The sequence below is a fragment of the Barbatula barbatula genome (genome assembly GCF_947034865.1).
Source record: "Barbatula barbatula genome assembly, chromosome: 1".
Taxonomy (NCBI): Eukaryota; Metazoa; Chordata; class Actinopteri; order Cypriniformes; family Nemacheilidae; genus Barbatula; species Barbatula barbatula.
Window position 1 is genome coordinate 26798284 of NC_136766.1, and position 18867 is coordinate 26817150.

Genomic DNA, 18867 nt, shown 5'->3' on the forward strand with positions numbered 1-18867 from the left:
GGCCTATAGTTTTCCGGGTCTTTACCTGGCTTCGGAAATGGAAGGATTCTTGTTCATATGCTTGGTAGTTTACCTTCATTCCATACTTTGTTAAACAGCTTAAGAACTTTCTCCAATATATTATCAGGCAATTTTCTAAACATAGCATAACATAGGTTGTCCGTCCCTGGTGCAGATTATGCAGTATTATTGAATGCTCTTCTGACATACAAGTTCTGACATATTAATTTCAGAATCCATAATATACAAATTTGACTCTTTGGTATATAATATATTCCTATTTATTTTAAGTACCTCTTCTTTCCTTTTCTTATACCTCCAGGTGGCTTCCCTTGTGTGTGTCTGCAAAGGCTCTAGCAAGCATAATGGCTTTTTCCATATCTAAAATTGCATGGGTCCCATCTTTAATTAAGAGAAACATGAGGAGGCTCATCATCTTCTTAATCATCTAAAATACTTGATTTAAGTTGCTCTCTCTGCCAATTGTTGAGCAAAACTGTCTCCATGATTCTCTCTTAGCCTCTTTAATAACCTTCCTGGCTGATGCCTCCTTCCTTTGATAATGAATAAGATTGTCCACTGTTAATGTTTTACGCAGATTCTTTAAAGCTCTATTCCTGTCCTTGATAGCCTCAGAACATTTATCATTCCACCATGGGACACTGGTTTGCTTCTTTTGATTTTGACCAACAGGAATGCTTTGGCTGGCAGCAGCCAATATAAAAGAACGGACACTACTATTCATTTTTAATCAACTGTCTTATCATTATTAATTGATATACTTTCCACATTCCCCTACAAATTTCTCCCAATCTGCTTTTCTTTCCTATTCCATTTTTGGGCATATAAATCTGCTTGTACTGATCTATTTCCCATTCACATCTACCTATCAACTAGTGTTTAGTCTATACATTTTACATTTATTCATTTGGCAGACGCTTTTATCCAAAGCGACTTACAAGTAGTTTTTTACAGTTGCACATTACTGCAGAGCAATCAGGGGTAAGGTGCCTTGCCCAAGGGCACTTCAGTCATGACCTGCTTGCACTGAGATTTGAACCAGCAACCTTCTGATCACAAGCGCTCTAACCACTAGGCCAAATCTATCTATGATTTCTCTTAAAAATGCTTTACATGGATTGTAGTAGTTAATGATAGTAAAATTTCCTCTACCCTTATTAAATATTTCAGTTACCACAGATTCATGATCCTTGGATTCAATAAACCTATATGATATTCCTAATTTAATAAATCTCATACACCCTCCTCCTTTTTTTTCCCTCTATCACATCTAATGCTATTATATCCTTTCAATACAAAATGAAGGTGTGGTTTTAACCAAGTCTCTTGAATGCACATGATCTCAGGCTTTTCTTTCAGGTTGTGTACTTTTCTTTAAGGATGACCTGTTCAGCCAATTTGATCCACCATTGAAAACACTCCTTACTGAACAGATTCAAGAAGTTGCACTGCGCTTGTACGGTGCATTGTTTATTGGGTCATTTATGTTAGGACCGGTTAATGGACGGATGCCAAAGCTATGAAGACTTCCTTGGAAATTATAACCCTATTTAAATTATAACCCTATATAAATTACCATTTTAATTTATACCGCTTATTTGTTTGTTTAATTCTGTCCCGATTATTATTTGTGATATTTTTGTATTATTGTTATTATGTTTGTGTTATCTGTCATTCGTGTAATATATGTTCAATTCGTGCTATACAAAATGCCGTTTAACGGGGACTCTTTTTAGCGCATGAATAAAACTTTTACTAAACCACATTATGATGTATATATATTAAGCACAAGATACATTAGTTAGACAACTGTCTTATAAACCAAAGTTGCACATATCCTCTTTATTCACATTAATCTCTAATGTTATTAATGTTATTATTTAATGTTATTGTTAATGTTAAATGTCCAGATATTTCATTTAAAAACAACAATTTTGTAATGTGTTCTTTTGTTGTTTTTATGTCTTATTATTAGTTGTTGTAGTAGTAGTAGTAGTGTCCCAAGTGGTGAGTTCGCAATAACCTTTGATCAGGCATTAAAAACAGCCACCTACAATAAAGGAGATTTCGAACACACACACACAGCGGAGGGAGATTCAGCAGGAGGATGAAAACCACACTCAACAAGTAATAAAGTCGTTTATATCTGGTGTCATTTTGTATTAAACGTTGATTTAGTTAATTAAGTGTGTATAGATTGCCTTGTAACGAACTGTTAGTCAACGCTTAAAACTGGGGTGTATTCCAGAAAGCAGGTTATGTGACTCACCCAGGTAAGTTTAGGAGTAAGTAAGCGGATAACCTCTGCTTTCCGTTCCAAAAACGGAGGTAACTTTCGGGTTATGTAAGTAACCATAGCAACTGACTCTCTGAGGATAACCTGCTCCGGAGCAGGTTATGTTGCAGGGTTAGTTTGTTTCAGACCTCGCTGCCCTGTGGACGTAGAGGCACAGATTATACAGGTTTTTCTTCCGCTGTGAGAGGGTGATAAGACCACGTGTCGATGTCTTTTCTTATCCTACCGAATATTTGCAGGAGCGCTATCGTTTTTCCTAGGGAGTCGTTGATTTATTTAACAAACCTACTAAAACCACACGTCTCCAACGTGACAAACCACGGTTCAGCACTTAGCCCCGACCAAATTCTTTGAATTCCTCTGCGCTTTTTTGCTACGGGGAGTTTTCACTACAATGTGGGCGATGCAGAGCATGTGGGAAAGGCAACAGTGTGTAGAGCCGTTCGTACAGAATGTATGGCACTGAAACGGTTTCTACACACTTCTGTACAGTTCCCTGGTGTCACGGCCCCTCCTGTGTGTCCCCTAATTTTTGCCACAGGCTATGTGTCAGCCTGTGACACCTGGCCATAAACGTGTGCGCTTTATTAAAGAAGAATTCCACAGGGTGGCAGGTTTGCTCTCAGAAATTCTGTCATCTACTTCAATTAAATGACATTTCTTAGTAAGTTTATTTTTACTGCGCACACACACGCACGCACGCACACACACACACGCACGCACACACACACAAGTTATTAATCTTAATTTCAGGGTTCCCAAGCGTGATCGGTGCATTGATGGCACCCACATTCCTATTAAAGCTCCATCTCTCTATGAGGGAGACTATGTTAATAGGAAGTCTGTGCATAGCATCAGTGTGCAAGTAATAGCTTTATTTTGGCTCCTTAACATAGTTACAAATAATAAACGTATTGATCTCCACAGGTAATATGTGATGCAACCCACCTCATCACTAATGTTGAGGCAAAATGGCCTGGGTCTGTACATGATGCCAGAATATCAGTCATCTCGGTGCAACAAATTTCAACAGGGTACTTTTTGTTAGACAAATGCTTGTAGTCTTTATTACATTTACAAAACACCTCAAACATTACAGGACACTTCTATGGTTACTTGCTGGGGGACAGAGGATACCCTTGCCTCCCCGTATGATGACACCCTACCCTGATTCTAATCCAGGACCACAGACACGCTTCAACCGGTCTCACAGCAGAACACGGGCCAAGGTGGAGATGACAATAGGCATGCTGAAGGCGAGGTTTCAGTGTCTGCGTGGGCTCAGGGTCATTCCAAATAGGGCATGTGACATCACAGTTGCTTGTGTGGTACTTCATAACATTGCCACAATAAGAGGAGAGAGGCATCCCCCCCCTGTTCTGATGAAGATGACCTAGAACAACACCCATTGAATCTAGCAGACCACAGAGATTGCTGAATTCTTAGAGACATGATTTATCAAAATCACTTTATTTAATGTGTTCTATTTCTTCATATCCTGAAATAAAAGAGACATGACAGATTTGTATTTATTGCTTTATACACACACACAAAAATAACAGATTCATGGTCACATATGATTCTCACCTTAAGGCAATACCCCAGTAGTTCTATTTCAAGTTTGGCCTTTTTAATGGCCAGCCTTTTCTCCTCTAGCTGAAGCTGTATAAGGTCCATGTCCATGTCAGTTTTTTTAATTTGCCTTAATAGATGGACCTTATACAGCTCCTTTGCAGACAACTAGGAAGGCAAAGTAAATAAGATGGTTAAAACGAGACTGGAGAGAACGCATATTATGTCATAACTGACCATTCTCTCCACACAAAACACGTGGCCCTGTCATGATCCTGCCACTAGATTAGGAAATCAAGACATGAAAAGGCAGAATCATGACAGATTGGTTTCGCCCGGGGTCATTTAGGCTACATGGCTAACCTGCTCCGGAGCAGGTTTTATTCTGGGTTAGAGATTGCGAACCAAAACTGGACCAATCAGCTCTGAGAAAGTGACGTATCTGACGCAGTGAAGCCACTCCCCATATAGCTCTTGAAAAAAAAGTTTAAAGTGAAAATGTTAGATTGAGAATCTTTTGCTGCCAAGTGTTTATTTGTATCGTATATTTACATTTATTGATTATAATTCAAAACATTCAATTCAATTCAATTTTATTTATATAGCGCTTTTCAGGGGAAAAACGAAAAACACAAAAATTGCGTAAAACACAGAACATGAATAGTTTAACTTGTTATAAAAAGACCTAGTAAATAATATCTAAACATATAATTATCAAATGAGTTGAAAGTTCATGTTTATTAATTAATATTTAACATAGCATTTAAATTAATATAACTACATTTAAATAAAAAAAACTTTAATTTATATAGCATTTTAAAGGAATAAAGCATACATATCTTTTGATCTTTTTGTAAACCTATACAAATAATAATTAATTCATTTGATTCTGCCATTGATAATACCCATTGATATAGTTAGAAGCTGCCTTATCAAACTTTCACTGCGCAGTGTTTATTCCTGCCTTGTAAATGTGTTTCAATTCATGACAATGATCTTTTCATCTTCAACAGAAAAGTGAATCGCACTGATTATCGCGTGAAGTCAATCAAACTGATGACGCTTTCCATGTTCTGTGTGATTGGCTGTTTGCACTACGTGTCACACTTTCAGGTGCACCACCACACAAACTCTGGGTCAACCCCGAGTTGACAGAACGTTTATACCAATCGTTGTGCTCTAGCTGAACCTGATCTAAACTAGTTTGGATTTAACTAGTTTTGTCAACTCAAAACTTACCCTGAAACTGTGTTTGTTCACTTTGCTTCGTGATACAGGCCACAGTCGTGCCTTGTTGGTCTCTAATCCATGATGTGCCCACAGTGTTTCATGTGTTAGTGGTTCATTGTTGAATGTAGTTTGGATTGCTCTGCCATGTTTTCTGGTTCTCAATTCATGATTTTGATTATTTCTTAAATTTTGGAAATATTAAAGACTTTTATCTTCACATAGACCAATCTGCACGTTTCATGTTTTTGGCAGCATCTTCCCACCTATTTCCATGCTCAGTAAAATTGTACCACTACAGTGCCCCATATTTCAACTACTGTTTTTATGTCTTTTGGTCAAGTCTATGTCATCAAGTCAGGACGATGATAATACCAGCATGGTTCAATGGAAAATACAGTGCTGTGGTACTTTCAGGAATGTATAAACCAATTAAATGTGAGATTCTATTACCATTCCAACTCAATGTGATACATAACAGGAACTCAGGGGATGGAATTTACATAAATACCACAGCATGCTGTGGGCATTTCCAGGGACCCGTTTCAATAAGGATGTTCAAGCAACACTGAGTTAAAATATGAACTCTGAGTTGATTTACTCAGATAATCGCTACTCTGAGTTTTCTGTTTCAGAACAGCTGGTTTCAATGAGTTCAATCCACTCTGAGTAAGTTTACTCGAGGTTACGCGTGTTCACCGCGGCTTTAAAAAGCCATCATCAATTGAGCGAAGATAACATGATTCACCATGGCAACGCCACGTGACAAAAAGCGTTCCGTTTATTTCTTGCAGACGAATGGGAAGGAACTATATAAAAATGTGTCTATATATACACATTTACATGTAAGATATACATACATATATATATATATATATATATATATATAAACACATATATACCTTCGGTTTTTGTCATGTAGGTGCAATCCTTCTGCAATAAAAAGAACATGGCAGCAGCTGAAAATAAAATATAAAAACATCATTCAGTCTGGTGAGTTTAAATGCTCTTGCTTGTAGGATGCCTGACTGGGAAATGCTTGATATATTTAATAAACTGGCTTTGAAAGTTATGAGGATATGAGAACCGAGCACTGTGGCTATAGATTACAAAAAACTGGCGATGCTTGCCCCTGCTCTACGGCTCATCGTTAGAGCGCCCGTCTCCCATTCGGGCCAACGTCGGTTCGAAGACCGCGCGAGTGGGATCGGCTACATGTGCACCCAATCACAATGGGAAATCCTTAAGGGCATTTGAATTATTAGCTACTTCCAGAGGTGGCAGCAAGACCACATTTATTTGATCAGCTTATTCAGAAAGACGTTCACCATTCACCTGCAATCTTATGAAACTCCTCTTTGATGGCTCTCACAGGAAGCTTAACACAAATGTATAAAAAGTGCTTGAGAGTGATTCACACTTTTCTTACTGCTATGCATACAGTTGCCTTGCTAACGTGTTCTGCATCCCCCGTGTTATATAGAAAGCTTCCGTTAGCAAAGAAACGTGACCATAAAAATAATCTGCTCAGATGTAAGAGCGCATTCACGAGAGAGGTTTGTGATGTAAGGATGAAGCAGATTGTGAATATATTTAATGGACTGTAAAGAAAAACTGTATCGCTCAAATAAAAAATCCTCCGGATATGATAAAACATCCAAACGGGGCTTCACCATATATTCTCTACCAACGTAAATTTAACTCTCTCCAAATGAATGCAGCTTCCTCATCTACGGGTACTGAATAAACGGACATTTAATGTCTGTGTTATAAACTTGTGCGCGATTAAGGAAAACGATTGAAAAAACAAACGGCGTAGGCAAGTTCAACACCGCTCGCGCTTCTAAAAGGGGCGGAGATTGTAACAAACCTCGGGTTAGTGAAATAAAACCTGCTCCTGACCAGGTTAGGTTCACAGAGTAGGTTACTCACTCTAAGTATAATATACCTTGATTTCTGAAACGGGTTTGACTTACCCCGCGGTCACGGGTTTGATATACCTCGCGTTCTGAAACTGAAAACCCAGAGTATCCCGTTTTCTGGGGTTAACTTACTCTGAGTTTGCACTTACCCTGCTTTCTGAAACGGGTCCCTGACCATTGTCCCACCCAATCATTGTTTGTAAATGTCAAAAACCCACTGATTAGTTCAACCAACCTGCATTCATAACTTTACTTTTCTAAAAATCGAGGTAGAAAAGAAATATGCATTTTAGCTGCCTGATAAAGGTTGCGGTATATGGTTGCATGAAAATAAATACAGGTTGCAGATTATATGAATAACCTGTCATGATCCTGCCTCTCCTTGTCTTGGTTTTCGAGTCTTGTGGCAGGATCATGTCAGTCCCATGTGTTTTGTGTGGAGAAAGAGCATTGTTTTGGTTTGAGAAGCCATGCTCTCTCTCCGGGACCCGTTTCAATAAGGAGGTTCAAGCAACACTGAGTTAAAATATGAACTCTGAGTTGATTTACTCAGATAACCGCTACTCTGAGTTTTCTGTTTCAGAACAGCTGGTTTCAATCAGTTCAATCCACTCTGAGTAAGTTCACCCGAGGTTACTAGTGTTCACCGCGGCTTTAAAAAGCCATCATCAATTGAGCGAAGATAACATGATTCACCATGGCAACGCCACGTGACAAAAAGCGCTCCGTTTATTTCTCGCCAGTCGAATTGGAGGCACTATATATATATATATGTATATATAAACATATATACCTACGATTTTTTGTCATGTAGGTGCAATCCTTCTGCAATAAAAAGAACATGGCAGCAGCTGAGAATAAAATATAAAAACATCATTCAGTCCGATGAGTTTAAATGCTCTTGGTAGTAGGATGCCTGACTGGGAAATGTTTGATATATTTAATAAACTGGCCTTGAAAGTTTTGAGTATATGAGAACCGAGCACTGTGGCTGTAGAAGACAAAAAACTGGCCATGCTTGCCCCTGCTCCAGCTATGTCTAATGGAGGCCAGCTAGAGATGCTCTAGCGACAGATGCAATAGGGACTGCGTCGTTAGGCTCGTGGTTAGAGCGCCGGTCCCTCGTTCTGACCGACGGCAGTTCGAAGCCAGAACAGAACGGGGCGAGTGGGACCTTTTAAATGTGCACCCAATCACATTGGGAAATCCTAAAGGGTATTTGAATTATTAGAGTTGGCAGCAAGAGCACATTTATTTGATCAGCTTATTCAGAAAGACGTTCACCATTCACCTGCAATCTTATGAAACTCCTCTTTGATGGTTCTCACAGGAAACTTAACACACATGTATATAAAGTGCTTGAGAGCGATGCACACTTTTCTTACTGCTCTGCATACAGTTGCCTTGCTAACGTGTTCTGCATCCCCGGTGTTATAAAGAAAGCTTCCATTAGTAAAGAAACGTAAAGCCATACAGAGAATCTGCTCAGATGTAAGAGCGCAGCCACGACGAGTGAGGTTTGTGATGTAAGGATGAAGCAGATTATGAATATATTTAATGGACTGTAAAGAAAAAATGTGCCGCTCAAATAAAGAATCCTCCGGATATGATAAAACATCCAAACGTGGCTTCACCATATATTCTCTCCCGACGTAAATGTAACTGTCTCTGGATGAATGCAGCTTCCTCGTCTACGGGTTCCTGAATAAACGGACATTTAATGTCTGTGTTACGAACTTGTGCGCGATTAAGGAAAACGAATGAAAAAAAAAACGGCGAAGGCAATTTCAACACCACTCGCGCTTCTAAAAGGGGCGGAGATTGAAACAAACCTCGGGTTAGTGGAATAAAACCTGCTCCTGACCAGGTTAGGTTCACAGAGTAGGTTACTATGGTTACTCACTCTAAGTATAATATACCTTGATTTCTGAAACTGGCTTGACTTACCCCGCGGTCACGGGTTTGATATACCTCGCGTTCTGAAACTGAAAACCCAGAGTATCCCGTTTTCTGGGGTTAACTTACTCTGAGTTTGCACTTACCCTGCTTTCTGAAACGGGTCCCCGGTGTCACGTCCTTTAGCCCCGCCCCCTTGTTTCCCTGTTTGCAGTCCATTAGTGTTAGTCTTGTCTCCAGCCCTGATCCATCTTTCCCTTAGTGTTTCAGTCCCCTCACCTGCCTCGTGCAATCCTCCTCTTAGCTTTCCCTTAGTGTTTCATCCTTGTCACCTGTGGCCACTCTCCCTGTGTCATCAGTCCTTGTTAGTGTTTCCCTTTATCAAGCCCCAGTTTTCCCTCTGTCCCTGGTCGGTTCATTGTCATTTTGTCATTATCGTACCTCCTCACGTCACCTTGTTGGATTATTCCTGTCTATGGATTATCGTGTTTGTTCCTTTTCTAAATTTGTGGATTTTGTTGATTTATTATTCAAAGGACTTTGTTTGTTTTGTTCCCCTTGTGGAAAGTTTTAGTTTACATTTTTGTCTTGTTTTAGATCATGTTCTCCCCATCGAGGGTCTTTTGTTTAAATAAAGTTTTTGTTATTTAACTCTGCTGCCTGCGTTTGGGTTCTGTCCACACACCGTGACATAACCTGTAACATCAATCGAGCATTCCCATTGCCCAAAGACTCTATAAGCCATGAAGCACTATTTTATCAGACTATGAAAAATTATGTTTTAACTGTAATGATTCAAAAATGGGTTAGGTTATGAGTTTAATACTCATAAGTAATTCAAAAAAATGTCTGCAAGGACCCACTGGATCTGCCTTTGTGTTTGCAGCCTAATACTGCAGAGAAAAACCTATTGTTAGTGTGAAAAAGAGTTGAAAGGAGGATGGGAAATACTGAGAGAAAACAATTGAACCCTTTCATCCACAGATCAGTTGCAGTCTCCAACCAGCTCAGTCCCGGGACTGGGGGCACAAATTCAACAATCAGTCCATCAACATTATACTTTTGAGGATGACATTGGCTACTATTAACAGTTTAATTGGGGAGATTACATGTGTGTAATTATATCTGCACCAGCGTTAATCTTGGTTGGGTGACAAGAGGAGTGTGACACGAAGTATGCAACAGTATCTGCTTGTCATGTGAAGACAAAAATGAATCTGGGTCTGCAGGGTGTCTGAATTATCTGTCTGTTGCTAAGAAGCTAGAATTATATTTTGAAACGTTAAGCGATTAGCATGGATGAATAGTAATTTGAACATCCTCAATATGTCAAGATAACATTTGTTGGTCATGAAAGTTTAGATGGATGTTTAAACACTCAGTTTAAAGAAAAAAAGTTATAAAGAAATAATATTAATGACACTGTTTTGGTAAAACAGGTCAGGTTTATTGTTTGAGTTGGAAAAGTCTCCTATGGAATTGAGATGGCGAGCCTCCCAAAAAGAAAAAAAGAGTTCTGAATGCTGAAATCTAAGCCTGGGAAAATACACTTGCTGTGTCACGAGGACCCTTTTTCCGTCGTGCTATAACCTCAACCCTTCTTCAGTTGGGAGGACATTCTTTTCCACTTTGCACTGGTAGGACTGAACTGATTTCACGCACGCACTGGACTTTATTTAAGAACTTTCTGGACGGTGTTCGTGAGACAATTCAGAAAAAAAAGTTCTAACAAGAGTATAGTTCACTGAATATTGTTGAATGTAAATCAGATGTAAATTTTGGATTTTTATTTTTATCATTTCAGTTTGATATATGTTTTAGTTGGGTTTAAATGTGGTTACATGACAATGTACCCTGGTTAAGGAAATTATTTGGTTTGTCTAACGGTATAGGAGGTTAAAACTAAAAGCTAATTTGAATAAGACCCTAACTCTAAATTGAAGATCAGTGAACCTTAAAAGCTGTCCAAAATCAAGATCAAATCAGAGTTGTGCTGTACTCGATAACTAAACAAGGATAAAGGTTAAACAGCAAAAGCGATAAAATGCTGTTTTAAGAGAATACGAAAAGAAAACCAAAGACAACACCGATAACTCATATTTTTCTGCATACATTTTCTTGTTTTCTTGTATTGTTTTATTTTCAAACTGATTCATGTTGTTTACGTGACTATTCAATCAAAAAATATATTTTCTTTGAGTATTTTACCTGTTGTGTGATTTATTTACTGCCAGTATTTATTCTGTTCTCCACTAACCTAGAAACTGGTCCATTGTTCCAACCTACATTGCGGGCACTTGTTACATTAACGTTGTCTATGAGCAAATACCAGGCACAACAGGTGTGGATCCCTACACACATTGGAAAATCAACTCGGCCTTCTAGTTTTCATGCTACTTTCTAGAATTAATTAGAAACTAATAAAACAGATTATACAATTAGACTGTATGGGCCCACAAAGCAAATTAAACCTTCCATAACTAGTCTATGACAAAAGATATCTTAACCGGCACACATTTGACTATGAGAAAGTGTTCTAAAATAGAGAGTGGATTCCAGATCTGCTAAAAGTATGGAAATAAAGTTGCTGAAAAATTTAAAAGAACATGCACACGCACGCTAGCACACACACACACACACACAACTGATGAAAGACATCAGGGACCCGTTTCAGAAAGCAGGGTAAGTGCAAACTCTGTGTAAGTTAAGCCCAGAAAACGGGATACTCTGGGTTTTCTGTTTCAGAACGCGAGGAATATCAAACCCACGACCACGGGGTTATGCTTTAACTTGACAGGTCTAATTAAAATAAGCAAGAGTAAAGCTCTAAATACAAAGTGCACACATCCTGATTTTCATCTGCGTAATAAATGTCCAACAACCTCCACCTGTTGCAAACTGGTTAGGTAAATTAACAAGTCTAGGGAAGCATTACGGTAATCACTAGAGGGGCGGAGCCATCCTGATATCCAAATGTATAAATTTTGATTCTGGTTTCCTAATGCTTCATGGAAACTCATGTTTAGCAATGATGGGGTTGTGGCAAGTAGGATTAGGTTTGGTGCTTGTTCTTGTTGGCTTGTCTGATGCACAATGGCGGGCAAGATCGGCCCAAACTCAGAAGCCTCGTTCATTTAGGCCTAGGTCAAATATGCAAGTTCCTCAGCAGAGTGAAACTAGGATGCCTAAGTTTCCCCAAACTAACAACCCCATGCTTGTGCCACAGAGATTTCCTTCTCAGTTTTCAATGCAGACTGGTCAAGATCCTGTCAGTGTTCAGTCTAAACAGCTTTTGCAGGGTCCAATGGAAAAATTTACTTGGACCTTTCCGAGACTTCCAGAAGAACCGGCACAGCCAGAGATTCCTTTTGAGCTGCGGCGCCCTGTTTCTCCCAATAGTGTAGGGGCTCAGTGCGGTGAGAATTCTGTGTATGTGGAAGTGATGGAAGACTTCTTTGGCACTGGAAAACCACTAATGGCTTCTGGTTTTGCACTGGGAGGCTGTGAACCAATAGGGGAGGACCATAGTGCTCGAGTGCTCATCTTTGAGTCAGAACTGCATGGATGTGGCAGCGTGTTAACGGTGAGAAGACTGATCCTCTACTTACCAAAAGTGTTTAGGTTCTGAATTTGAGTAACATTCTTGTTTCATTAGGTAACCGATGATGAGCTTGTTTATGCCTTCAACCTTGTCTATACTCCCCAAGAGGCTTCATATGGTGTTCCTATTGTCAGGAGTAGTTCTGCTACTGTCAGTATTGAGTGTCACTATCCAAGGTGAGGTTCTGAGCTCAAGATGGCGTATACTCATGCGTGTAGTAAAATATTTGGCTATTTGTGGTGAAGAGCTTTTTCTGTAATCTACAGAATGCATAATGTGAGCAGCAATGTCCTGGTGCCCACTTGGGTACCATTTGCAGCTACAAAGGTGGCTGAAGAGCAGTTGGTCTTCTCCCTCAAGCTCATGACTGGTTTGTATTATACAGCTTTGGCTTCTAATGTAGTTTCAACTTCATTTTGAAGACCATGTCTATTTTGTCCTTGAAACAGATGAGTGGCAGTCTGAGAGACCCTCAAACCAGTACTTCCTGGGTGACATTGTGAATATTGAGGCCTCTGTGAAGCCGTACAACCATGTACCCCTCCGTGTGTTTGTGGACCGTTGTGTAGCCACTTCATCCCCTGATGTGAACTCTGACCCCAGTTACTCATTCATTGAGAATAATGGGTAAGACATGGCCCTTTATTCAGCCCATCCTAGAAGTATTGCATGGTGTTTAACTCTTTTCTTCACCAGGTGCCTGGTTGATGCCAAGTTCACAGGCTCGGGCTCTCGCTACCTGCCTCGAACTCAAATTGATAAGCTGCAGTTTCAGCTGGAGGCTTTCAGGTTCCAGCAAGTGAATAGTGGGCTGGTATGTATTTGCTTTAGTTATGAGCACATTATAGTGCACGGTTTTAAACACTGTCTTTGCAGGTCTACATCACATGCATTTTGAAGGCGGTTCCTGTAGCCACTCAAACAAACCCTGAGCAGAAGGCTTGCTCTTTCTCCCCTAATGGGTATGTTTCCCCCCAAAAGCCTTCACTGGATCAGTAGGGTGACGTTTATCATTGAGGATGTCTTTGTTTGGCAGGTGGGTGTCTGTAGATGAATCTGATCAGGTGTGTGGCTGCTGTGACTCAACCTGTAGCAGCAATAGTGCAAGCGATCGGGTTAAAGGTATGGGTTAACACGTAAACTTGCAAATTATTCTTATTATGGTCTTGGAAGTTTCTCAATGTTTGTCTCTTCTCTATAGATCTACAGTGGGAGCAAGTATCTGTTGGGCCCCTCAATGTGAAGGAATTTGGCTTTGGTCGACTGTAATTAGAAATGGCTATGATGTAAAGTGCTGAATAAAACTGTTCTTAAGTGATTTATACATGGTCTATAAGTGGTCGTTCTTCAAGGAGTCTTGAACATCTAATTAACTTTTTGGTTCTTGTGCCACTCAAAGCCTTTCTACCTTGAGCGGTAATTTGGGTGAAAGCCAGGTAATGCATGGCAGGTAAATGATTCTTGACTAGGACCTCTGCTGGCAAAAGTGAGTGACTGCGCTGTTGCAAAATGTTTCACAACAGACCACAAAAAATAAATGAGATTAATCTGTATATGAAGTTCATGACAGCAATCTGTTCCAATGCATATGAGTCAAAGATAACGTATTGTGGGTGTTGACATTTTTCTCAACTTTTTCAACTAATGAATAAATGCCGACACAGTTTGTTGCATTCTATTACAAATAGCTTTCCTGTAGCTCCGTGGTAAGAGCAGTGTGTAACGCAAGGTTGTGGGTTTGATCCTAAGGGATTGCAGATACCTGTCAAATGTATATGCATATACATAATGCTATGCAAGTCGCTTTGGGTAAAAGTGTCTGCCAAATGCCTATATGTGACAATTCAATAGACTTAAGTTTTTTTTTTCAATAAAACAAAATTGCACAGATTTCTTAATTTCAAACCGTTTATGCAAAACATTTTGCTCCTTTGAAAGGAAAACCGCAAGAGTATAAAATAAATAGTATTGGAATCCAGTTCTGATGCTGCTTTTTCACATGTTATAGTTACCATCTTTATTTTTAAAATGTATTTAACAACTGAAACGGTTACATATGTATATAAAAAATATAGAACAGAGCAGCAAGAGTTTGTATAACAAATACTGTAATCACGTTTTAATGCTGCTTTTCAGTGTTAAATCAAGGAATACCAACATGGCCCAGTGTAGGTGAATGCAAGATTAAATAGATGTACAGTACTTATTAATACTACTTGGTGTGAGCCCTGGTCCTGTTTTCCTTTGCTGAGCTCTGTTATCTTGGGATTGTAGTATGTCACCTTAAGTTTCACGCATGCTTCGGAATGATCAACAGTCAAGCAATTGCAAGAGGGACAGAGCACATTGTTCACGTGTGAAAATATTTGCTCGCAGAGGTATGTCGATCCAAAAACCGTCAGCAAAGCCAAAGCAACTCTTTTGAGACAGAATTTTTCTGGCAATAATGCCCAGCATGTAAAAATGCAAGATCCCTGATTGACTGCTGTGGTTTCCAACTCCTTGCGGAGTTCTGTAAATTTTGTCATCCAGAGTGCTGAACTTTTGAGCTCAATTAGCTGCATTTCCATGTCCTGTCTATCCATCCACTCTATCAGAGATGCATCGAATTCGTGTCCATCGAAGCTCAAAGGCTTAATCAAAAGAGGGAACATTAGTCCAAAATTCCAAAAGTCCCCAAACCGTGTTGTGAACTCCAATTCGAGTTTGAACATGTATTTGGATATTTCACTCGTGTTGACGCTGCACTGTGCGTACAGCTCCCGTACATGTTTGAATTATCGGAATATGGAGGTAGCGATATCCCTTGAGAAAACTGCCAGCTTGTCTATAAACGCAGCCCATGTTTCGAACATGTTCAAAATGGTGTGTTCAGCCCATTGAGGTGGAGATTAAGATATCAATGAGAAAGATGACGTTCAAAACCCATGTCTCATCTTCGAGTTCAGTGTAGACTTGGCCTTTTTCAGCCAGGAAGGCTTTAATACTGTCAAAGCAGCCAGTAAATCTCTCCAGAACTTTACCACAGCTTAACCATCTAACTGCCAAGCAGAGAGGAATATCTTTGTACGTGCAGTCCATTTCCTCGAGAAGGGACTGGAACTGTAGGTGTGTGTTTTGCTTAACTAAGAAATAAACAATCTTTACAACTGTAGCCATACCGCTATTAAGATCTGAATTTGACATTTTTGCACACAGTGTCTTCCCCTTTTGTTGTGTCAGTTATTCATTTTATGCAACAGTTTCTAAATTCCTCTCGGAGATGATAGGTTCTCTCGATCAAACCCCAGTCAGTCTCTCAACACAACGTCTCGCTCAAGCCGCCATATTTTCGCTTTTGTGTTTAAAAACTGTGGTCATTTTATCACAATTAGCCCATAATCTTACATACTATTCATAATATAATCATTTTGAAGTTGCTACAGTTGTAAATATAGGTATACCTTACGAACATGTACCATGGTTTTACTACTGTGAACGTTTATTAACCATGTATTAACTTTTATGCAACTACATAACCACAGTTTTACCAAATATAGCATGGTTAAGATATGGATAGATTAACAAAACCATAATTAATTTGTGGTTGCCACTGTTTAACTATTTAAACTAATGTTTGTCCTTTATTGTTATAAAAACATGGTTAAATCAAGGCATGCCATAATTTAGTTAGCTTGAGGTTTTGATTGAAATTATATATTTTTATAGTTGAATAGAATAGTATAGTTAAATAAATGAATTCTAGTCCTCCATGTACACATTCCAGTACCAGTAATTTTATTTCCATTTTATGCTTACATGAACACTAAACCACTAAGAGCCACAAGACTATGGGCGATGGCGAATGGATGGCCAGGTTGGATTCAATAGACCAGCCCCAAAGGCAGCAGAAATGGCATGACCTCTATCAGAAGGTAAAGCAATGTTATCTGTATCTCATATTATGCAGTATACAGGTCACCTTACAATAGTGCAGACAATATAGATCAGTATTGTTTCTTATCTTTTGTAGATAGATAAATGCCTCATGCAGGCCCGTGGACAGATCTCCCTCTTTGGAGAGTCTAAGCACTGCAATTGTGGATTCCACACCACTAAGGTGATCTATTTGAAAATGACATTTAACGTTTTATCACATATGTCAATAAGTACAATAAACAATGAAATGCTTTACTAACCTGGTGCTGCTCCACTAAACAAAGCATGGAGATAAAATATGCCTCACGCCATCAAGTGCCACTTTGGTCAACTAGTGTTTTGTTTATATCTGAACTGAATACATTCAAATCTAGCACAGCTTTGATTTCTAGCAGGAATGGAATACTAACAAAACTGATTTTATTAGAAAATTGTTAAAAGGTGACGACAATCAAGGCAAACAATGTGCATCAATGCTTTGTCGAGCACCCACAGTCGGATTTTCAGTTGCGTTAAAATGCTTGAATTAAATATATGGATGGAGCCTTAAATATAAGAGGCACAGAGAGGGCCAATTGAACTCAAAATCGCTGTCAGAATCGCAAATGTAGACAATCAGCCATCTGGTGAATTGTGGTAGAGGTAGAGTATATGCAATATAGACAAATGACAGGGTAAAACACAGAACCTCTTTCTACTTTCGTTTCTATTCTTTTTTAGAATCTGTTGCAATCGTTTCAACCATTTCAGTAACAGGAAATAGTATTACAATCATCACAGATTAGTTTTTTTTCTGGGAATGGAATGAATTGGTAAATGATAAAAAAAGGAATTTCAGGGGGACAACACGTTGCAACGCGCGTTACGGAGATTGTAACAGATTGTAATAATATTACCCACATTTTATTAGAAATGCGTTATATTACTGCGTTACAGCAAAAATGAATAGATTACTGTAATATTACATTTTTAATGCCTTACCCCAACACGGATTGCCATTGCGTTCCTATTTCCAGGGGGCTCTAGTTTTGCCCTAGTTAACACAGACAGTAATTTCTAAACCGCTGGCAACAAAAGTGAGTACACCCCTAAATTGAAAAGTGAAAATGTCTAAATGTCAGTATTTTGTGGCCACAATTATGGTCCAGCACTGCCTTAACCCTCTTGGGCATGGAGTTCACAGGTAGTGTCGAACATTCGTGCTATGTTCTGCGTGTTCAAAATTGGAGAGAGGCCAGTTAAGAAAATGAAGTTTATTGATCAGAAGATTCAAAAATACAACAACTGCTGGGTGGGTCCTCCGACGCAAACGTCTCACAAAGGACCGACTTATTATAAATGCCATGTAAAATTGTTTTTCTATTTCACTGGTGTCTTTTCTTTGCTGGGGGGTTGGGGAAGCCTGGGAACAAGTCCAATCCGCTTTCTCTCCTTTGTTCTGCCTCAGCCAACCAGCTCACACTCCATTGCTTTCGAACCATCTGCAACACATATGGAAACACCCCACCAAATTCCATGGGGCTCCGTGTGTAATCTGATCTTTACACACACCATTTCCTGTGGAAAATACACTCCATTCACACCCCTAACTCTTGGTTAGCCCAACTCACACACTGGTTATATTTTCAACATTATGCACGGTTAGTAATTAATAATGAAATCATAAAGCACATTAAATGTAAAGGCATGTTTAAATATCAATAAAAATCCTTCAGTAGCCACTGGAGTCCTCTTCCGTTCCTCAATGACGACATCACTGAGCCGGTGGATGTTACAGACCATGCACACCTCCACCTTCCGTTTGAGGATGCCCCACAGATGCTCAATAGGGTATAGGTCTTGAGACATTCTTGGCCAGTCCATTACCTTTCCCTCTCAGCTTCTTTGGCAAGGCAGTGGTCGTATTGGAGGTGTGTTTGGGGTCGTTATCTCCAAAGGAAGTGGATCATGCTCTGCTTCAGTATAGCATCACGGTACATTTTGCCATTCATGGTCCCCTTAATGAACTGTAGCTCCCCAGTGCTGAAAGCACTCATGCAGCCCCAGACCATGACACTCCCACGACCATGCTTGACTGTAGGCAAGACACTTTGAGAACTTCCAGTGACCAGTATGAGAGTGATTATAATTTAACACACCATCTCCCCATTGGCACCAGAGACCTTATAACACTAACAAAATCACATGACACCGGGGTGGGGACAATGGCGAATTGGGCCCAAGTTGGACATTCACTTACGGGTGCTCACACTTTTGAGTCAAGTGGTTTAGACATTAACGGCTGTGCGACAAGTCATTGAGGGAAAGCCAATTAATGCTGTTGTACACTTGTGAGATACTGTATATGGGCAAAGCTGGATGTGTAGCAAAACTGATGAAGGCACGGTTTAAAGAACTGAAATCGTAACGCGCAG

General features: G+C 39.5%; 1 protein-coding gene across 2 annotated transcripts; it reads left to right on the plus strand.

Moving 5' to 3' along the window:
- The first annotated feature begins 11885 nt into the window (after positions 1-11885).
- LOC306891682 (zona pellucida sperm-binding protein 3-like) lies at positions 11886-14213 on the plus strand. 2 transcript variants are annotated; one of them, XM_079452150.1, is made up of 9 exons: positions 11947-12030; positions 12073-12517; positions 12590-12711; positions 12802-12905; positions 12985-13162; positions 13232-13349; positions 13412-13497; positions 13572-13657; positions 13737-13866. In XM_079452150.1, the coding sequence occupies exons 1-9, from the start codon at positions 11963-11965 to the stop codon at positions 13802-13804; spliced, it is 1275 nt and encodes a 424-aa protein (XP_079308276.1). In that variant the 5' UTR covers positions 11947-11962; the 3' UTR covers positions 13805-13866. The 2 variants fall into 2 exon arrangements, with proteins under 2 accessions (XP_079308275.1, XP_079308276.1); XM_079452149.1 differs by having other exon boundaries at positions 11886-12517; positions 13737-14213.
- The last annotated feature ends 4654 nt before the right edge of the window (positions 14214-18867 follow it).